The sequence below is a fragment of the Protopterus annectens genome, chromosome 10.part0 (genome assembly GCF_019279795.1).
Source record: "Protopterus annectens isolate FY-2018-M chromosome 10.part0, PAN1.0, whole genome shotgun sequence".
NCBI lineage: Eukaryota > Metazoa > Chordata > Ceratodontiformes > Protopteridae > Protopterus > Protopterus annectens.
Genome location: NC_056744.1, coordinates 1,651,895,447 through 1,651,919,023, shown reverse-complemented (window position 1 = coordinate 1,651,919,023; position 23,577 = coordinate 1,651,895,447). Strand labels below are relative to the sequence as shown.

General features: G+C 38.9%; 1 protein-coding gene across 1 annotated transcript in view; it reads right to left on the bottom strand.

The window, feature by feature from the left end:
* Window positions 1–22,873, bottom strand: part of LOC122813860 (zinc finger protein 550-like) — a 145,907-nt gene extending 123,034 nt beyond the window's left edge. Inside the window, exons 1-2 of the mRNA XM_044086399.1 lie at window positions 22,414–22,873; window positions 1,466–1,561 (exon numbers count right to left, since the gene is read on the bottom strand). Of these exons, the coding sequence (XP_043942334.1) occupies window positions 1,466–1,561; window positions 22,414–22,584 (267 nt within the window). The 5' untranslated portion in view covers window positions 22,585–22,873. The remainder of the gene's footprint in view (window positions 1–1,465; window positions 1,562–22,413) is intronic.
* Window positions 22,874–23,577: the final 704 nt, after the last annotated feature.

Sequence of the window (23,577 nt, the reverse complement as noted above, 5' to 3'; positions counted from 1 at the left end):
TATATATATGTATTAAATATAATGGAGTTTAATTTAAATAAATAATGTGTAGAATCAATTTATATAAAGGAGCAAAAAATTGTTAATAAACTCATGGAAAATTATGCTAACTATCCTAATTATTACTATTCCATCTATTGTATAAAATATTAACATATCCAAAAAATAATAATGAAAAGTAAGTAAATAAAAATTAAAATTTTTTTTAAAAACTAAGTATACATCAATTAAAAGATGCATCTATAACATAATTATAATCCATATACAAGTCATAGTGAGAACTGTATAGTATAACTAAATCACTATGGAAACACTAGACATGTGTCTAAAATGCCAATGACAAACTATTAGACAGGCAAGGTTCAATGAATAATATGAATAAACTATGTATAATGAATGAAAATATATATATATATATATATATATATATGTATATTTAAATATATAATATATTATAAATTGCTTATAAATGTTATGCATTATTAGTGTATATGTTGTTATTCAATGATATTTTCGTTTTTTTAAAAGAGATCTAATACTAACATAACTATTCAGGCCCGGATAATACTGTGCTCGAAACCTGAAAATCCAGTTTAGTTCTAAACTCTCTAAATCATTGAATCTATCACCCCTTCTCTTATTTAAAAATCTTTTTTGTAACACCCTGAAAGTAAATTTGTGTTCCGGACATTCTATAATATGTTTAGATAATGCATTCTTTGAATCTGCTTTCCTGATTGCATATATGTGTTCCTGTATCCTGTCTCTAAACCTTCTAATCGTCATGCCTATATAGAAGGCAGGACATACCTCACATGTAGCTAAGTATATAACATTATTGTCCTCACAATTCGCTGAACATCTGAAGTCAAATTTAAATAATGGTGATCTGTGTCTAGTCTTTTATCCAAGAAAGATCCACTCCTACTTCACATCCTGTTCCATTGCAGAACTAATTGTACCGCAAATACTTGGTTAAAGGAAATAAACCTTCATCAGCTAATAAAAAAAGACATGGCGTGATACATTCATATTCAGAAAAATGTCTCAACTCTGGAACAAACTTCACTGCCGTATCAAACACTACCTTCAAGGTAAACCTAGATAACTGGATGGTCAGCCTCAAATTCTCCTCTGGTCTATCTTGTCTTGCCCTCCTTGAGGCTGGAGGAATTATTGAATAAAGTTTTTGACTAGGCTTGGCTTGAAATGGTCTGCAAACTGATTGCCTATTTCTTACCTATGAACCTATAAAATTCTATGCTTCATCACTGGCCAGCTGTCAAGACAAAAAGCACAGCCAATAAGCTTTTCAAACTTTGCTCATCAACAACCAGTAAAACATACATGCCCTAAACTTTGTTTTAAAATATAACAATATAGCAGTCTAAAATGTGCAACTGATGTCTTTATGCATTCATCATTCTTTATAGTCAAGACGTCTTTAACTAAACAGTCTCCATACCTGTATGTCTGCAGTTTCCTTCTCCTTTTTGATTTGCAAATGTTTAAAATGTTTTACTCTGAAATCTAGAGTTGTTAATGCAATTTTCAGTTTGTCCTGTGGATAAAAAAAATAATAATTAAGCCACACAAATGAAAGTGGACTGCAAAAAAAAATCAATTACAACTAGTTTAAAATATTACAGGAGTTAAGCTTCAGAGAGCAATACAGTATTAGGAGCATTAGAAATAGTACACACAGAGAGGTAGATACTACATAACAATGGAAATAAAGTGGTAGCATAAAACATATGGGAAGACTAACAAAGAACTCAGTCAAAAATGACAAGCAATTGTACAGGATACGGTTATACTGTGGTAAATAAGTGGTTTCACCTACACCATGAAAACATATTCAGCTACATTGTCCAAGTGTTCATTTAATGATACCCTGAAGGATTGTACATTGAAATGTTAGGTCCTATTCTAGAAAAGGTTGATTTTCCCTTATGGTATTGATGAATGTTATATATACAAATGGAGCGCATCCTTTAATCCCATGTTTAAATGACAGTGGAGGGTTAAAACCTGAGAATGGGAGTGGTCATCATGCAACTAAAACAAAATGGGACAAACACTGGTAAGCAAAAACTGTAAATACAGTTTTGTGTAATGAAGTCATAGAAACTGGATCGCTTGATGGGTAAGGACTCCATAGATACTTGGCAGCCCATGTCCCTACCCAAGGGATACTCTGCTTGGACAATTATGTGGGCTATTATTTTTTTCACTAATGTGGTTAATGGTGTCTTCTTGCAAATACATACACTTAATTGCTTCAATCAGTTCTGACCTGTTCTTAGTTACCAGACAATTTTGTGTAGCAAAATACTTGTCAAAGTTAACTCCATCCAATGACTGTCTGCTAACATACAACCTACATAAATCACACAAATTAGATCACAGGTCCATAGGTTTATACTAGGCTATTGGTTAGACTCAGCAGTTTGTAACCTAGCCTCAAGATCCTGTTTCTTCAGTTACCTACAACATAAAAATACTGCTACCTAATTTTGTCCCCTTTTATTATGGATTTGAGGGACAGTATCGAGGTGACTTTTCTGGTTTCCTATCTACTGTGCAGGTTGCACCTGAAGAGGTTCAGGGAGCCACTTCACTTTTACATCTAAGGGACATCAATTCCATGAGTAGGGTTACCTCCTGTCCCACTTTGCGAGGGACAGTCCCTCTTTGGGCAGTTGTGTCCAGACAAAAAAATTTAAAAATGGCAAATGTCCTGAGATTTTAGGACAAAATGATTTCCTATAGTTTATGTAATAGTTGCAAAAACAGTTATTCTGTATCTAAAATATCTAAATGTTATAAGAAACAGAATAAGCAACTAAAATGCTACAAGAATAAGCTTTCATTTAGGCATAAACGTTAAGTTCTAACCTTTGTACTTGACCGTGGGTGACAAGGTGACAACTCTATCCATGAGAGAGAGGGGCTGTTTGAGATAGATATCTATCATACCAGCAGGTCTTATTTATGATGCAGTAGAAATTCAGTTCCCTGCAGTAGGTGTTTAAGGCATTGTTTGTTTTGTAGAAGTGCAGAATGTCAAATAAGGCTGGATCCTTCAAGGCAAAAGCTAGAAGGATCCAGCAGAGGTCCTACCTCAGGAGCATAGCCGGTGTTAGGCACCCGCCAAACCCGCGGCCGAGGGGTCCCCTAGTTATCTCCCTGCACACAAGGGCCCCCACTAACAACGTGCAGCCAACTTGCACACAAGCGGCCGCGGGTTTCTCCTTCACCTTTGCCCGGTTCGGGTTCTCGTAGACCCGTAATTACGGCAGCATTGCAGAATTCACGGGACCATTAAAACTGCCTTCCTGTAAGATGTGATGTCAGCTGAAAGCTGCACTCCATCAGGTCCGCTTCAGTAAAGCAAGGACCTGACTGGTTGTAGCAACCAAAGAAGTAAGTTGTAGGTTTTTTTTTTTTCTCTTCAAGGAAGTGGTTTTGCAACGCACTTCCTGTGTCAGTTGCCATTAAAATGGCACATGTGTAGCAAGCATTCCTTTCTCTTGTTTTTCAAGAGAAAAGTTTGCTATGCTACTTGGATTTTCGAGAGATCTTTTACTGGATTACTGGTGGCGTGAGGAGGACAAGGACTTTAGAACATTCGGACAAGCCAAACAGCTGCATTTTCAACTGCCCTTGTAAGGGCAATTTTTAAAAGCTCTGAAAAATTGTCCTTTTAAGGACAAATTTAAAAATGCTGAAATGGTCTGTGTGGTAGCAATCAGGGGGTCAATCTTTAATTTAGTTTGAATAGAGGATTAGTTGCAGCCTTCCACTACAGAAAAAGGTAAGTTGCTGATTTTTTTTTTAAACTTTTTTTTTGGGAGGGGGGCACAGGGAGATGAGGATTGTAATATTTTCCCCAGAATTCTTGGAGGATTGGGTAGTGGGAGGTGGAGAGGGGCTTTGGTTTAAATAGTTTTATTTTAGCTTTGTCCAGAATTCTTGTGCTAAGAGATAAGGGGGGTCTTGTCTGTGATAATTAATGTCCAGATTGTAGTTTTTTACTCAGTTCTGCATAAGAATAGTCATATTTTTTATTTATTTACTTTTGCTTTGTCCAGATTTATGCTGATAGGATGGTAGTGGGGTGATAGTGACTAAGAAAATGTAGATGATGATTTAATGTAGACTAATGCAAACCCTGTTATTCTAGTATTTCTTCTTTACGTTTGTAACATCAGTATTTACAACTATCTCTTGTGCTATGCCTTTGGTCTAGGATTTTCTGCTTTGTCCAGAATTGTTGTGCTGAGAGGTTGGGAGGGGAGTATGGGCTGTGAGAATGTTGTAGAATGTCCTCATGTCCGCTTTGGATTTTCTGCTCTCTCTCATGAAAAATTTGAGTCCATGCAATGCAAGACCTGCTCTAGCATCTTTATAAGTTTATTAAATAAGTGTTTAAATGCCTGATGTTATGCCTTTGCCCTGCCTTTTTTTTTTTGCTTTGCCCAGAATTGTGCTGAAAGAATATTACAGAATGCACAAATATAATTTTAATGCAAACCCTGTTCTACAAAATGTTCTCCTTTTATAATAGCTATGTTTTAAACTATGCCTGATGTTCCGCCTTTGTTCTGCAATTATTTTTGGCTTTATCTAAAATTGTTGTGCTCAGAGGTTAGTAGGATGGTAGGGGTTGTGAAAATGTCACATGGTGTTCTAATGTTTGGTAGTTTTGGTCGGTTTTACATAAAGAAAAAAAAACATGTTAGTTCAAGCAATGCATGCTACTGCAAAATCTGTTATACTAGCATCTTTATTGGTTCATAAGTCAAGTGTTTTAAAAACCTAACGTTACGCGTTTGTCTTGGTCTTTTTTGTTTTGTTTCTTTTTGCTTCATCCAGAATTACTGTGCTAAGAGGTTGGTGGTGGGAGTGTGGGCATTGTGAAAGCTGTGAGACTGTTGCTTGATATTTGTGGTCTGTCCCTCAAAACAATTTGGTTTTCTAGCAAAACTTTGAGATTGAAGCAAAGTAATACACCAAATTATGGGAAAACCCATTCAGTCATTTTATAAGCATTTTTAAAGGTTTTCCCTGATGTTTAGCTTTTGTCTTATGCTTCCGTGCTTTGTCTAGACTAGAGTTCTTGTGCTGAAGGGTTGCGGGTAGGGGCTGTGAGAATGTAGACAGTACAGGAATTATTGTAATGCATGCTGATGGAAAACTTGTTATATTATCTTTATAAGCTTAAAACAAAATGCTTAACACTACTGCTAACATTATATTTCTGCTCTGCAATTAATTTTGGCTTTATCTGGAATTATTATGCTGAAACATTGGGAGGTATGGGGCTGTGAAAATTCTGCAGAATGTACTGATGTTTTAATTCATACTAATGCATACTCTGTAATTCTAGTACCTTTGTAAGTTTATAATAGCAATGTTTAAAGCTATCGCTGATGTTATGCCTTTGTTCTGTGATTATTTTTTGGCTTTGTCTAGAAATGAGCTGAAACATTAGGTGGGGGTAGGGCCTGTGAGAATGACGTCCAATGTTGAGATGTTTACCTAGTATTTTTGGTCTGTTACCCTCAAAAAGATGTGGGTTCATGCAACGCATGCTACTGCAAAATCTGTTCTAACATCTTTATTAGCTGAAAAGCCCAGTTTTTTAAAGACCTAATCTTATGTCTGTGTCTATATTACGTGATCGAACAGTGAAATGTTCGAACATGTAATAATCGACCCCTAAATGTTGAAATGCCGTAATGTCGAACTGCAAAAAAAACCCATAAAAACACCCAAACAAACCATAAAAATGCTCTAAGAAGGGGGGCAAGCCCCCCTGCACCCCTCACATGGGGGGCTGTGCCCCCCACACCCCCTCTCCTTAAATATACCAACTCAGAGATCTCATTATAGTGCAGAAAATGGAAAACATCCATGTCCGCACTGTACAGAGATCTCCATTGAACCGTTCGACATTCCGACAGTTCGACATTTTGGGGTTGATTATTACATGTTCGAACATTTCACTGTTCAATCACATAATATAGACCTTTATGTCTTAGGTGCCGAGAGGTTGGTAGTTGGGGGTATGAGCTTTGAAACAGTTTCAGACCATGCTTGATATTGTAATCTGCCTCTCAGGGCAATTTGGTTTTCTAGAAAACTTTGAGGATTGAAATAAAGGGAAGGGGGCATGGCCACACCTTCCACCCTCCTAGGTAGGGCCCCCAGAATGACACTTGCTGGGGGCCCCCAAAATGCTAACACCGGCCCTGCTCAGGAGTCAGTAGGACACACAGAAAAGAGAAAGTGCCTTAAAGGCAGTCTGTCCTTGATTTCCCAGTAAAGAGACACAGCAGACTTTCAAGCAGAGTCATAACTTTAGCCAAGTACATACAGAAATGTGGTGTTATTTTTATTATGGGTTGGGCAAAGGAGAAGTACAGAAGGATGATTACTTCCTTTGATCTGGAAGACATACCTCAGGTAATCAACTGAGCTAGATAAGATTTAATAGTGTTAGTGAAACTCACAGTGTGCAAAGGATAGTTAATTGTCAATGAGTGTGCTCAGGTCCCTAATTACATGTCAATTTGCAAGGAGGGGAGGAATCTATATGATAGGTGCACTTGGTGCTTAACTTAAAGCCTTGTCCAGGCACCACTTGTAGGTATAAGCTTTGCCATCATGAAGAATCTAGGAGTTGGTGGGAGAGTTCATGAGAGCTCCAAGTTTGCAGTCAGTCACAAACTTCTGGTATCAGCCTTGACATCAGAAAAGTATATCTCAAAGATAAACAGGTCAGGTTATAATACTTTTGAAAAGCAAACTAAAAAGGAAAAGCAGTGTTCTCAGACTGAAATAGTTTAGGAACGCTTTGCTCATTGTGTACTTAGAAACCATAAAAAAGTGATGTCCTTACATTCACTGCTGCAATATTAAGAACATATGGGATTCCCCCTGCTATGGAAGCCCAACATCCGGCCACTCTACCAAAGCCTACCCCGAACATCACCCAAATGCTCCTCTCATAGGGCATAAAGGTGACATTCAGGTGCATCATCCTCAGAACTTCTTTGCTGCTAGTTCAAACGCTTCTTCTGTCAGTCTGTTCACTTATGTCCATTTTCTGCCAGTTTTGAATGCATTTTCATTCTCTGGTGAATGCCTACACCAGTTTGCTGAAGTCTGAGTCGCTGCACATAAATACCCCTTTGGGGTTTGTTTTTTCTGCTCTTTGGGGTTAATGTCATCCAGGAAGGGTAAATGCCAGCATGGGTGACAGATTCCCCATAAAGCCCGCCACAATAAGTGTCTTTTTTGCCTAGAAATATCTCATGACCATACAGCTTGTTTGATTTGTCAGGCATTCATCCTGAAAACCCTTCATAGAAGGCTTTCTTCCCTTTACTTGCATCTTGACAAGTAGTGTCTTAAGCTTCTTGCTAAAGATACCATGAAACTTCTTACCCAGAAGGTTAGCCATTAGGGAAGAAGGTGGTGAATACAAAAGGCAAGACCAGAATCTTCTACTGTCCAGCCTCTGCCAGGTGTTTCTCGTTATGAACCTACAGGCTCACCTGTTTGTGTTGTCGGATTTCACTGCTGCAAATGGGTTGATTATTTCCGAGGGGGCTAGGGGGGTTCCACAGTTTCTAGTTAGGGAAGAAGTTCCTACTATGGTTATCAAACGCTGCCCTGGGACACAGCCTTTTCAGATTTATAAAGTGAACATGCCCTTAAAAAAAGAAACTAAAAACTAAACATGTTTCTTCTGGTCATAGGGGTCTACAAAGTGAGTGGCAGGCCTTTACTTAGGAGTGATTTAATGCTTTAATGTCATTAGAGCCTCCTCAGGGGGTTTCTGTTCCCGCTTCTCCTTGGTCCTTTACTCCCCTTAAAGGGCCTAGAGAACAGGATTCTTCTGAGGAAGAGTCGGATTCTGATGAAGAGTCCTTGACTTATTCTACTCAAATTCCTTCTCCTTTGGAATATGGGTCAGAAGAGGAATCTAACAGTCCTGATACTCCTTTTGAGGAAATTTCCTTCGGGGACACAATCTCTAGGATAATGGAATTTTTTAAATGGGATTGTGCTTAGGTCTCTGATATCCATAAGAGGTACTATAAGTTACTGCAGATGGAAATCTCCTAAACCTGTAGCTATTTCTCCTGTTTTGACTGCTTTGATGGATGCTTTTTCCAGTGCCTGTAAAGCTCCTAATTCTCTGCCCTGTGCTCCCAACAATCTTGATAGGTTTGAGGATTGTAACTTTTTGTACAAATGTCCTGCTGTTGACTCCTCTATGATGTCTGTAGCCTCTGATAAGCCAATTCAATTGCTTCTTTTGCCCAAGTTACTGCCTTCTGACAAAGACAGCAGAACCATGGAAAGGCTGGTTAAGAAGGTTTACACTTCTGCTACTCAAGCTTTTAGGGCTATTAATTATCAGACTCCTATGTCTAGGTATGTGTTGGCTGTCCTTTCTGAGGCCTGTCAACTTATTTCTTATCTTCCAGACTCGAGGGTAAAACTTCTGCTCTTTCCTTGCTTGAGACTTCCTCTCAAATGGTTCATCATTCTATTAAATGTAATTATGATGCAGCAGATGCCTCTTCTACGGCTGCTGCTTTTGGTTCAGTGAGGAGGTATTCATGGCTTAGGCTTCAACCTCTACTTAATGATATTAAGGCTAAGTTGATGGATGCTCCTCTGGATACTGCTGGTTTAAGTCCCTTCAGGATAAGGGTAAGGCCTTACAGGAACTTAAACATGTGTGTTTTTCTCCTGTGCCTAAATTTCAGAGAAACTACTCCAATAAGCCAGCCTTTGTTCACAGGAAATCTCATCATTCTACTAAAGGTAAAGAGTGGCAAATGGGCTCCTCCTACTAAGGCCACTTAGACATAAGGGATTCAGAAGCCTTTCCTGACAAACCAGGTGCTGTATGATTATCCCTCTCTTCACAGCCACATTCTTCTTTCTCTTTACTTTTCTCTTTCTGTTTGGCTTCAGATCAACCAGGATTCTTGGGTTCTGTCAATCATTTGTCAGGGGTACTTCATGGTGTGGAAATGCTGTCCTCCTTTTATGGGCATTCCTCAGCCTCGTCGGGAACAACTTCCTTCTTTCCCAAAATTTCTTTGAGATCTCTTGTATCAGACTACTATTCAAGAGGTAAAAAAAACAAAAAAAAGAAAAAAGAAAAAAAAAAACGAAGAGATAACAAAAAGGTTGGCCTCACTCTCTCACTCAAAGGCGCTAGAGTGAGAGTGAAGAATAAACAGATTTTACTGGTCTACTATTCAAGAGGTGCCTGTGTCCCAAAGGGGGAAGGGGTTTTACTAAAGAATGTTTCTATTGCACAGAAAAAGAGAGCACTAGAAGACCAACTCTAGACCTCTCTCATCTAAACACTTTTCTGAAGGTGCCTTCCTTTCAGATGTTGCCCCTTCAGACTGTATCCTCTCTTGCTCCCTCAGGCCTATGTGGTATCTCGGGATCTTAAGGATGCTTATCTCCAAATTCCGATCCATCCACTTTTTCAGGAAGTTTTTGCATTTCTCTGTTGCTCCCTGGCATTTTCAGTGCTTTGCTTTGCACTCTGGCCTTTCTATTGCCACAAGAGTGTTCACCAGTTGCCTTGCTCCTGTGATTACTTTTTGAGGGCTTCAAGGTATCCAAATATTTCCTTACTTGGATGACCTACTGATTCAGGCAGCTTCTCCAGAGATTCTTTTGCAAAATCTTCATTTTGCCTTTTCATTTCTTCAGTCTGGGGTTCACAATAAACTTCAAAAAGTCTTCTCCGACTCCTTTTCAGGATCATGTCTTCTCAGTTGCAGGATTCCGACAGTGCTAATGCTAGCATCCCTGCCTCCTCCAAAGGCCTTAACTCTCATTTCTTTCTTTCAAACTCTTCTTCCTCTGGCTTCCATTACTGCCAGGGAGTTTCTCGGAGCTCTGGGTTTCATGGCATTCACCATTATGATACTCCCTGTGGCCAAACTTCATATGAGAAAATTCCAGTGGTTTCTGAAGTCAGTGTGGCTTCAACATGCACATCCTCTAGACTTTGTAGTTCCTCTTCTTCCTTGTCTCAAAAAGGAATTTCAATGGTGGATTAATCAGTTGTCTCTGAATCCAGGTCTCCAATTTTATCCCCCTCTTCTCTCAGAAGCTGTTCAAAGATGCTTCAGACTTTGGATGGGGAGAAATATTTGGCTCCACAAAGGTACAGGGGGTGTAATCGCCTCATCAGCAGAAGGACCACATCAATTTCAAACAGATGAGACCTCTTCAGGCCTTTCCTTCTTTTTCTCTCCAGGGCCTCTCAAGGTATTCACAGACAATACTGCAGGGATGTGGCATATAAACAAACAGGGAGGAATAAGATCTTATCTTCTTTGCAGATTGGCCCTTCTGGTATGGGATACTGCTATCAAGTATCAAGCAGTTTATATCCCTTCAGATTAGAACATTGGGGCAGGCACTTTCAGCAAGTCCTTAACTCAATCCCACAAATGGATGTGTCACAGAGATGCGTTTCTGGACATTGTCCACCAGTGGGGGTATTCCTCAAGTAGATCTATTTGCCTCTCTTCTGAACAGAAAACTTTCTCTGTTTTGTGCCAGAATCCCAGGTCCTCTGGTATGGAAGGTGGACGCTTTCTCATTTTCTTAGAAGGGGATGTTTCTTTATGCATTACCTCCCCATCCTCTCATTCCAAACGTCCTGTTCAAGATTCAGCAGGATGCTCCCAAAATCTTCTTGGCCACGACAGTACTAGTTCCCTCTACTTTTGCATCTAGCCAAGGGCAATCATCACAAGTTACCTCACAGGGTGGATCTATTCACACAACACAAGGAATCTTTCATCCATACTCAGCTGTCCATGCTTCAACTGACACTGTGGGTGGTAGGGTTTTGATTCCTCATGGACACATTTTTTTTCTGAGGAAGTGCTGAAGGTCCTGCAGGAGGCTAAGAAACCTACTATTGAGAACCTACCTATCACAATGGAAGAGGCTTTCTATTTGGTGTCTCTCTTGCAATCTGGACTCGCATACTGTAGATGTTCCTTTGGTTCTCTCTTATTTGTTTGAGTTGCCACATGCTGGTTTGGCCTATTCTTCTACTAAAGACCACTTATCATCTCTTTCTGCTTGTCTGCCTTTAACTCCTCCTTTAGCTTCTAGATTTCAGGCTAAACAATTTCTTAAAGGTGTCTTTAATATTAGATCTCCCAGGAAGCCTGTTTCTCCTCCCAGGGATCTTAATTTTGTTTTGGAGAATTTGAGTCGGCTGCTTCAGCTTCCTTGCAACATTGTTCTTGGAAGACTGTTCTTTTGTTAGCTCTTACTTCTGCCAGATGGCTTTTTGAGTTGCAAGCCCTTATGGCTTGTTTTCCTTTTTGATATTTCATGAGGATAGTGTGTCCTTGCATACTGACCCTTCTTTTATGCCTAAGGTGGTTAATGAGCTATCACTTAATCAGTCTATTAATCTGCCTACTTTTTCCCCTCTCTACAAACTGACAGTGAGAGGGGTGCTGCATACTTTGGATGTGCATAGACAGCTCAGATTTTATTTGCATAAGACGAAGGCTATTAGGAAATCTGATCAGCTGTTTGTTTCATTTCATCTTAGATCTTTAGGATTAGCAGTATCAAAACAAACTACTACTACTTGGATTTCTGAGGCCATTTCTTTTTGTTACACTTTTCATAGCAAGAGCCTTCCTTCTTCTGTAAAGACTCATGCTACTAGAGCCGTGGCTTCTTCTGGTACTTTTTTTCAAGGGCTTAGTTACTAATTCTATTCTTGAAGCAGCTACTTGGACTTCTGTGCATACTTTTAACAAGTTGGATGGTATCTCTAGAGCCATGGCTGATTTTCCTAGAGCCATTCTTCATGGCTTTTTAGAGGATTCTTCTGCTCCTTCCTCCTCACAAAGTCTCCTCTTGAACTTTGGCATTCTCCCATAAGTAACAAATACTGCAGCAGTGAATGTAGGGATATAATACAGTTGTGTAAAAATCTTACCATAACAAGAGATGTCCTTGCCTTCACTGCTGCAGTATTCACTCCCTTCCTCCATCTGCCAAAGTCCTTTTCCTTCCTGGATGTACAAGTTACCCCTTGGGTTTCCTTGGACTGGTGTTCCTACTGGGGCAATCAGTTCTGTGGATGGTGCACCTGAACATCACCTTTATTCCCTACACTACACGAGGAGCATTTGAGTGACGTTCAGTGTACCTTAAAGCAAGAGTAGGCTTTGTTATCCTGGCCAGACATTGGGCTTCCATGGCAGGGAATACCATACATTAAAAATACTGTAGCAGTGAAGGCAAGGACATCTACTGTTATAGTAAGATTTTACACAACTGTACTTTCACTCACAATGCAATAACATTTCTACTAATACCCTCTTAATAGAACAGTGATAATGTTTCCAAACGGGACAAGCGTGTTTACTGTTGCTTAAAACAAAACAATAATACCATGCATGTGGGAAGTGGATCAAGATGAAAAAAGGTACAAAATCTGTAAAATTTGGGTAACTTTATTCTTTGAAAAATATTATTGAAATGTGGCATGTCTACAGCTAGTGGGATTTAGCTTTATTGGACTCAAAAGGAATTCTCCTGCACGGAAGTGACTGCACGGCTCAAAAACACATGGTCAACAAAAAGCAGAAGCCAGCAACTGTGAGCTGTATGAACTAATTTAATTAGTTAAAAAATAAAAAAACACAAGGTTAACAGGATTCAGCTATGGTGTTAACCTAGCCTTCATCAGTGTAAATTCCCAAAACATCTTGAGGTTCTTTTATACACACAGAAATAATTAGTCACAAAGTTTCATTGGTGAGCTCATGAATATTCATTAGTATACAAAGTCATAAATATTCATTAAGACCAGGCTGGAAAAGTCCACCTAATTTCACAATCCATTTCTTTTCTTTTATATTTAGTTTGCTGTGCCAACCAGATTTATTAGATCTGTCACCTATTATTTTATCAATGATGGTAAAATTAAATTTTGATGTAGTATGTTTAAGAGTATGTTTATACAGGGCCTCATTCTTTTACATTTAACATCACTGAGGTGTTCATAAATATGTAACTTGAGAGGTCTAGATGTCTGTCCTATGTAAAATGCAGGACAACTGCAAGAGGCCATATAAATGATCCAATCCGTGCTGCAATTTACAAAAAACCTGATGTCATATATAGTACTGCAATTGCTGCTGGAGAATTGTTTGTTTTTTAGCACGTTTACAATGGCTGCAATGACCACATGGCATGCAGCCCACAAGTTTATCTCCAGAAATTAAGGTTTGGGTCATATTCTGGTAAGTGGCATCATGGTGATGTTTGTAGTGACTGAAATGAGATCCAAGATTTTTCCCCTTTCTAAATGAGAACATGCAGGTCTAGGATAAATGTTGTGACAAAACATTGTCGGCTAGAAGGATATTCCAGTGTCGTCTAATGGCATCAATGACTCTGTTAGTATTTCTACCGTAAGTAGTAATAAATCGTAGATTATTATTTGTGTTCTGTAATTTATGTTTATACTTAAGGAGGTCTTCCCTGTCCAAATTTGCAGCATAATTGCTTGCTGTATGTACATAACCCATACTGTGGCCCCTTTCCTGAAACCTATTCGACAAATCTTTGCGAAAAACCTCAAAGGTATTTTCTTCTGAACAAATACGTCTCATACTAATAAGGAGACTTGGGGATGTTTTTAGTGATATGTGCTGGATGAAAGCTGGATGCGTGGAGTAAGGTGTTGTATTCTGGATATTTTCTGAATACTTCTGTATGGAGGGTGTTATCCTTATTCCTTGTGACCAGCACATCCAAATATGTGATCTTGTGTTGGTCATAGTTGATAGTAAATTGTAAACCCCATTTATTGGCATTGAGATACTCAACAAATTCCATCAATTATTCTTACAGTTTATGGTTCATGCCCTTAGTTAACCTTTAGTCATTATTTTGCTTTTCTACTATCTTGCAGTTTAGTCGCAGGCGTGACATTTGCAGGGGTATATTATTTATTTTGCGATCTCCTCATCGAGCTCCCAAGATTTCTGCAAAATTGGCAGCACATGCCTCACATATCATATATTTTTGTTTTGTTCCACAGGCTGTCCTCTAAGGTATCGAATCTATCTTCCAATACGCTCGTCTAATAGCATTGGTAGTTAGGTGTTTCCTGGGTCTTCCTGCCCTTGGATTTTGATTTTTGAGGTGAAGCAAGGTGTCAAATGTTCAGAGTTCAAGTCCCGTTGACAATGTGTCCACTAGGTCACCCCTGACTGAGCAAGCGTAACTGAATAGCTTTTTTGAGTTCTTTCAGAGGGGCAGGGAATTTTTTTTTTGAGACCCTAATCCTCTTGCAGGGAGGAACTTTGCTCTCCAGCTGCTGCAAGTGTCGGGTCAGATATATTCCGAATTCCACATCAGACCTCCACACCATCCAGCAATCATCCAGATATCTACGCCAAATATCAATTTCCATTAAATAAAAGTGAGTATCATCATAAATGATTTGTTCTTCTATGTATGCTATATATAGATCTGCATATATGGGGGCAAATGATGCGCCCATTGCAGTACCTCGTATTTGAAGAGAACATTGTTTTCCATAGAAGAAAACATGTTTGGTGAGAACATGTTCAGTTAGGCATATAAGAAAAGTGTTAAAGCCAGGTTTATATAGCTCTGATTTGTATAGCCAATATTCTACTGCATCTAGCCCTGCCCACTGTGGTATGCTGGTGTATAATGCACTAACATCCAAGGTGCATAACAACCAATAAATTAATATTTATGATTTTTTATACTAATGAATATTCATGAGCTCACCAATGAAACTTTGTAACTAATTATTTTTGTGTGTATAAAAGAACCTCAAGATGTTTTGGGAATTTACACTGATGAAGGCTAGGTTAACACCATAGTCTGTTATCCTTGTGTTTTTTTATTTTTTAACTAATTAAATTAGTTTATACAGCTCACAGCTGCTGGCTTCTGTTTTTGTTGACAGTTTGGCTTTATTGGCCCAAATATACCCATAAAAATTTAAAAAGAAAAACGTAATGGGCATTAAGAATTCATGTAGCTAAAACACTGATATGTCCTAAAGAGGTCATTTGCATATATTCCATGGGCTTCCAGGAGCAGCTTTACAGCATTACACAGTGAAAGCACTAGTCTTTCTTGCAGCTTTTACTGAAGGGTTTTGTCTGTGTATGCTTTTTACTCTTTGCTAACTGTCTTACACTGCCTCATTTTATTGGTCATACATCTTTAACCAATACCGCAGTCTAATCCATCTTTTCCACAGTCAGATGCTTTATTTGGCTTATTGTGGTACTGAGACTGTTCACTTACACTGATTGATTAGCTCCCTTAGCACTAAGGTAAAAGTACCCAGCTTATTCTCCCAGATGAGTGCCACTTGGCTTTCTTTAGAAGTCCAGGAATGAAGATCTGTCACTAGAACAGGCTATGTGGATGATAACTTAGCTCCCTGCTGTGCCAACATCCACATTACTTCCCAAAGAATTTTGCTTAAAGCAGCCTAATTTCCGCTACCTTTGGCATCTTGCCATGCATGCTGGCACAGGGAGGACAGACGCTCCAAACACATAATACATGCATGCCTCCACACATGCTGGCACAGGGAGGACAGAACCTCCAAACACACAATGCATGTATACCTCCACACATACTGGCACAGGGAGGACAGACCCTCCAAACATAATGCATGCACACCTCCACACATGCTGGTACTGGTAGGACAGTAACCCCAAACACAATGCATTTATGATGCCTCCACACATGCTGGCTGCAGCAAAAGTGCTGTTTTGTAGTTCTGTGAATGCAGCTTGACCACAGTTTATCTCACCAGTGCCAGGCGTCACAAATGCTGTGCAGCAGGCTGCTTCCCTCCTCAAAATATGGGTGAGGCAATACTGGCCACTCGCTGTTGCTATCCCCATTGGGATCCAGTGGCACTGAGATTACTAATCAATCCTGGGTTACACAAGTCACAGAGATTTATCCATCTGTACCAGACAGGCTAAACAATTTCAACAGGTCATCTATGGGTATGAATAGTTGTACTGTCACTGCAATATTCCATCAAGATATTTTACATAGTAGCTGAAACATTTTCACATATCAATGCAAAATAACTTTTTATGGATTGGTACAATGATAGTGTCACAGTTTATTAGGGTGCATCATGAAGTGAGTGCATTGAATAGTGTTGAGAAATGGTGATTATAACTGCCTAACTTACACAGGCACATTAACATCATCAATCTCTCATTTATTAATGCAGAGGCTGGACCAAGTAGATTTTTAAGAAAACAGTGAATGTATCAGCAGTCATACATATAATCCAGACATGGCAATGTGTTGGTGGCAACACAAGCCAGAAAAGCACTGCTAAACATCAGTGGTAACATAAGCCACAAAAGGATGGCTAACTGTCTGTAGCAAACACAAGCCACAAAAGCATGGCTAACTATTAGTGGCAAGACAAGCCACAAAAGCATGGCTAACCATTGGTGGCAAGACATGCCTCAAAAGCATGACTAACCTTATAGGTTCATAGGTAAGTACTAGGCTAACAGCCTTGGAGCCTTTACAAGCCTAGCCCATAGAAGTGCCCAGGCATCATGCCGCCCAACGTTAGTTCTCAGTGCCTCTATCAAGTTGATAGACAGAGAGACATTACTCAAAAGCATGGCTGACATTTGGTACAGACAGATATGCCTCAATGTAGGGCAAACCTTTCTTAGCGAGAGATGCTTCGAAAGCACAGCTAACCTTTAGTGAAGGGAATGTTCTGTACCAAACCAAAGTATAACAAAGTAAATAATTATACTTTCTCAATTTAATCTTTAATATAAACAAAAAAAATTATAAGGATAAGGTAACTGTGTGTGCAGGGCACAGAGACGGTTACATACCCACGGACTGCACTGTGATCACAGTTCAGGTTCAGGCTCATGCTGCACAGAACCTGAGTGTGCAGGGCACAGATACTGCCACAAACCCAAGCACTATACGGAGCTGACAATTCAGGTTCTTGCCACACAAAGCCCGTGAATGTGCAGTAAACTGTATGATGCACTCATTATCATGCATTACCGATTACCTACTAATTTGTCACAGAAACTCTGGGGACTACACATTCCTAAATAATTCCTTAAACATCAACAAAAATCTAACAACTGCCTTAACACTACAAGTATGATGTACTTTATTTCCAGTTTGGTGACCGGGGAGGTCCACTGGGCTCAAAGAGCCCATTTTCAGTGGAGGCCCGGGGAGAAAAGCTCCATAGTACAAAGTAAAAACTACATAATTCAGAATACATAGTACATAGTAAAAGGTATATACTTCAAAATACAATACATAGCTGCAAAAGGTACAGTAAACAACTTGTAGGTGTTAAATAGCAAATTAAGCACAGTTGAACTGTAACATATATACAATACATAATACATATTTACATGTTTATAGGTTGAGAACAGTAGCAGAGAGTAGAATTTGTTCATAGGTTAGAAATGTCTGATAGTGATCTGAAAGTAGTTATCAAGCGATTAATCCCTAGTGGGTAAGGAAAAAATGGTACTTTGAATGTAATAAAAGTGTAGGTAGAGTGCAATTCCGCTTCCAACTATGGGAGAGGTAGGAATGGAGCTGGGTTTTGAAGACTTCAAAGTTTTCAGACAGTCAGAGATGGAGGGAGAGAGTTCCATATTTTGGCTAAGGTAAAGGATAGTAGTAGCTGACCAGCGGGACGATTTGGTTTGGACACAGAGATTAGATTCTGGTGGGCAGATCTAAGGAGTCTGTGAGGGGTGTATGGAGGTAAGATGTTTGCAAGTGCAGGACATGTATTAAGTCTGAAAATAAGCTTGTGAGCTGTACAGAGTTGGAGGTAGTCCAGGTAGTTGGGAAGTTCTAGCCATTGCAGCTGGTGGAGCAGTATACGGTGGTGAGCAGAGTATTTGAATGTAGTTGCGAACTTTGAGATTTTGTTGTAGCAGGTTTCCAATTTAGAAGAGATGGAGGAAGATAGGTTGGTTAGTAAGGGAGCACCATACATCGGACAGGGTAGTAAGTAGGTTGAGGCGAGGGCCTATTTAGTTGAGGGGGAGAGGAAGTGTGAGTTTCTGTACAGCATGCCAAGTTTCTGATGGTTTTCTTAATATTTAGTTGAATATGGGTATCAAATTTTAGATGCTTGCCCCAAGAAGTTTGGCAAAAGGAACAATTTCTATAGTGGAGTTAGCATTTCTTTAGCATTTAGCACTTTAGCATACACACATACAACTCATCAACCAAGCATCACAGCACCAAGATGACCATTAGTAATACAGGGGTGCATTCTGGGATAAAATTTAACTGTGTAAGAATTTATGGTGCTGTACCCCCAAACACAATACACACTTCCATTATACTGGGATGGTATGAGGTTTTACAAGGGGCTGAGAATAATGTCCCAAAAGTAATTGAAGTGTGTGTTTTGTTCACTGGTTTTGTCAAATGTGTTGCATGCAAATGATGTCACAAGAAAATATCATTTTCTCTGATGCATTGTAACTTCAGGTTTAGTTATAAATAATTTTGTGCATCAAGAACATGCTGAAAACTGCACAAATTGTAGAAAAGTTATGGTTGCAATTTTTCAGTGGCCTTGGTAACCCCTTTTTTTTCTGTTTTCTGATACCTTTTCTTACATTACCTAAAGAAACAGCTGGTGAAATACAGGATGTGTGACATAATTGGAGAGATCCCTCTCCTCACCTGCTGATGTTACTGCTTTTCTTACTTTCCAACTGTGCACTCCTTTCAGTTCTCCCTTTCCAGACGCATTACTTTTTGTGCCATAAATTGAATTAAACTGTCCGTTTTTAGTACAATCCATTCTATTCTGGGAAGTATTTCAGCATCCTCTCAAAATATTCTTGTTTGGTGGTATTAGCAAAAAGGGAAATTTTCCTTCAATATTTCTATAATGTCTTTTATAACGGCACCAAAAATACTGAACCAAGCAGTACTAAACTTGCCACAATTTATTTCCTCAGAGTATGCCTCATTTACTGTGGCCCTCTGTGTACACATGCCCGGTCAGCATTTGCCTGAAGTGCCACCTAGTAGGAAGTTTACCTGACAGTCAAGAAATCAGGTTTTGGTGATAGTTGTTAGGATACTTTTAGTCATTCTGGGAGCCAATGCATTTCTGGAGTATATTTTCCCAAAGTGTCAACTATTTCACTTTGAATTTCCTATTTTCACTTCAACTATGTTTTAGAATATATTTTTGCTTAAGTGAAATTCTGAAAGGTATGAAGTGTGACCATTAGCAGAAAAATAGTCTGAACCAATGAATACTTGTAATTTTGCATTTCAGCATAAGTAAACAAAGCCTACAAAGTCCAATTTTTTAATATATAAAAGTAAAATAAAGGACCTCTCCTCCAGTAGTACTTAGCTTTCTGTGATTAAGTTATTATTATTAATTACTGCAGTATAAATATTTTTTTTTAGAAATGAACAAAAACTAGATTCAGGAAAATTTTAAAATACACATTGCAGGAAATAAGTTGACAGTATATTGTTCTTTCTTCTTGTCTTAATTTCCTCACTAGAATTTTTTTGAACTCCAATTCTTATCTAGTGAAATATCCTGGGATTCAGAAAGAATCACATTCACCTCTGAGGTTAAATGCTACAGCAAAAAAAGTGGAAAATAAAATGTAGAGACATTTTAACAACAATGACAAAAAGACTTCATTACTGGCTAATTTGCAAGTCTCTGAATTGCACGGAGCTACCATTAGTGACAATCAGCACTTTCCTGAATTAATCACCTTTGGTGGCCCATGCAACATAATGGCAAACGCATCCCCCTCACTCACTCTATCACACAGGTGTACATATTCAGACACACCACCATACCTCTCACCTGTCCCTGAGAGTCTAGAACTTCGCTGATGTAGCCTCCTGCTGTTTCCCTGCACTTCTGCTGCGCGGGAGGTTTCTGTCCTTCCTGAGCTTGCCTTTGGACGCCTGAGTTACTCTTTGCCAAATTATTACAGTAAGTCAAAACGACAGACAGTTTAATTCTTATCATTGTTTAGAAAATGTATTGAAGCGTTGGGCCTGTAGCTGTAATAAGTTGTAATGTTAGTGAGAGTAACATTTAAAAAAAAATGTCCCCTGCTATCATCTAGCATTCCTGCTGGTTTTGTCCAGAAGTTTGCAGCAGGGCTGTGTAGAAGCATATTGATCCCCTCTCCCTCACTTACGCAACCCCACCCCCTCTCAACTGCCCCTGATTTTACAGAAAGCTCCTGATTTTGCCCATTATATCTGCCTTGTCCCTAGTAACTCATGGACCATTACAGTCAGTCAATAATGCCAGTTGAAATTAAAGTTTCATGGAGGTATTACTGCTAAAACCTACATCAGGTTACAAGAGGTCTGCTTTTGTGAAGTGTTCATTTGGTGTACAGTATTAAAGCTCTGCTTTAAGAAGTTGCTTTCAATATGATATACAGAATTATAATTTTCCTCCATTATATTTACTTTTTAAAGTGACTTACGGTAATATTGAAATAGTCTATCTGGTCCTAGTGTTATAACATGACAAAGTTCTGCTACTGTAAGACTGCTTTCTGTACCCCCAAGATACAGGTTTGAAGCTCTTTTTTCGTCTTTGTATTTTTTTTGTTTAAACTTGGGGTACTTTATATCATACACCCTGGTGTTTAAGGTTGATACAGTGCCTTGAGGGGCTGATTTCTGTGTTCAAGGGTAGACGGTGCAAAACAAAAATTAAGAGGGGAATAGTTTTAAGTGACTTATTGTCATATTACCCTGGTGTCTTATGGCCCCATCCCTGTCCATACATCTTCCGTGCTGCAAATTTCTTCTTCTATTAACTTTTCTAGTAACTTTGGTAATTTTAAAGTTCATCCCTAGTGTCGTCCCTCACAATATTGCAGGATTTTCTCTTTAGTCAAGTGGAGGTTAAGAGGTAAGACACACACAGACACACACCTATCCCGTAACTAACCCCCTTCTACTCTAACCACCCAGGCAGACACAAAATTTCTCACCTAATACCAGACCTCCTTCTGCATACATTCACACAAACATACATACCCATACAAAGACAGAAGCATGTACACACAAATAACAACCTGTCTGCTAAACTTCCCAGCACTTATTTCAAATGCAATCTTACCAATTGTCATTAATAGGTGAACGTGAAGTTTTGGCCAAGTTAATTAACTCAGCTGGCTGAGCTTGCTTACACAGCCAAGCGATTCGGTAAATGCCTTAATGGAGGCATTTCCAGGGGAAAGCACATGCTAAACAACATAGGCTGCTCCCCCGGAATGCCTCATTAACATATAGCTCGACCAAGTGGAAAGTCACCCATGCAGATCCTACAGACTGTATAGAATCATTGCAGTGGGTTTGTCTCTGAATCAGGACCACCACCAATGGTAGCAGCCATGTGAAGGCTTACCTCTGACAGTGGCCTTTTCTGAAACAGGTTCAACACATAAACCAAATGGCAGTACCCTAACTACAAGCCATTCTAATTTATTCATTAAAAATGTGCAGTTCCACATTACTTGCCTTGCTAAAGTTTAACAAGGCCATATCCACAGCACCGTTCTATTCTATTCTAATGCACTGGTTACCCAGTCAAAGAATAGCATTACATTTATATTTCCAAAAAGGAAAACCGAGACAACACTTTTGTACAAGCAGGCCTCAGTGAGGAATTTGTTTAAAAAATGGTTCTTGCAAGATTAAATGATTAATTATTTAATTTGTTTTCGACATATGTAATGTTTTTCTTAATGTTCCACCAAAGGATGTAGTGCTGTTTACATTTTACATACAGCACAATAATCCTGTTTTTTCCTGTGGGAATTACAGCTGAATTAAAAATAATGTGCATTAGAATGAAAGCATCAGATTTGTCTGTTAAATGTTTTCTACTATTAATCATAGTCATGTTGGGATAGCTATATACCAGTGAAGTTTTTTTTTCAGTAACACAGCCACTGAATTTTCCCATAGCTACATTACCAGAAACAACTGCAATCTTCTGTACTGGTAATAGCATTGTCTCCCTCCTCAGTTCACTCCCCACCCCTTCTCTCTTCTCACAGCATGAGAATTTTGCTCACAATCAGGATGCAATACATCAAAAACATTCTTTGTGCTCCTGTACTTGCATTATTATTATTTATTTTTCTGGCATACAGTCACGAGCCATAAACTAACTTACCACTTCCAAGTATGACATTTCACAAAAGTTGTGAACAAGTTACTTAATGTTACTTATCAGACAGGGTCCCTTACCTTATACCCGCTGATTGCCTCATGCAGGAACACAAAACTGTGCCTGGAATGTCTGGGAACACACATTGTACAGATAAAGGTCTCATCCTCCTGACAGAACAACTCCAGTCTCCGTCTGTGTTCACCACAGCACTGCTCTGTTCCCATATTTGTAACACACATTTTTAGCATCTCTGCTTTCTCCCTGCAGTCTGTTTCCTGGTTTAGATCCTCTAACTTCAATTTTTTGCTCTTTAAATCACTTCAGTCAGTAGAGAATTCACATAATCACATATCTACACAATGGATAGGAAGGTTTTAGTTGATTTGCTGTGTACCTTTTTGTAGTAATTATTTTTGTATCAAATTCTGCTAACAAAGGGCCTGCAAAGCTGGTGTCCACGATCTAGTATCACTGAACAAATAAACTGCATGTACAACCTCCACATACTGCTGACTGACAGCAGACACTCTGATTTTTTTTTTTTAGTTTCATTTTCAGAGAACAGGAAGTAGAATGTTTGGGAAAGTCACCGCCTCCATTTAAAGTGGAAACAACCTCACAGCTTGCTTTGTATTATCCCATAATGAGTGCCTGTTCCATTTTAAAAAAGAAATGTTTACTTGTGGTATTCCTAGCAAATATTTGCATATAAATTAATAAAATAGAGACATGGGAATAAAATAAAATAGAAACACAATAAACCAGAGACACAAGAAAATCCAAATACATGAATGTAGTATGCGACTCATACCTCTTGACCTCTTAAAGTAAGAAATCTGGACTGAGCATAAATAAATGTGTGTGTGTGTGGGGGGCAAAGGCCCAATAAATAAGGACGATTTTTAAGTATTTCTCTTATAAACATGGAGAGTTGATAGAATAACAGGTTTTGCATTAACATGAATTTTCTGAAGCACATGAAGTCTGAAAATCAAATGTCTGTCATTATTTTCTGACTTCAATCTTTAAGGATTTGCCAATGAATTGCCAGAAAACCACAATTTTTGAAAAGCGAACCAAAAATATGTAGCAAAACACAGGACATTCTGTGAATCTGTACACTTGCGAGATATGCTGTGGTGCTATGCTACACCTTTTTCATAATTCCATTCACCATTATTACCCCCACCATTTGCTTCTTCTCCCCAGCAGCCAGCAGTGTTAATGGCAATACTACAGAT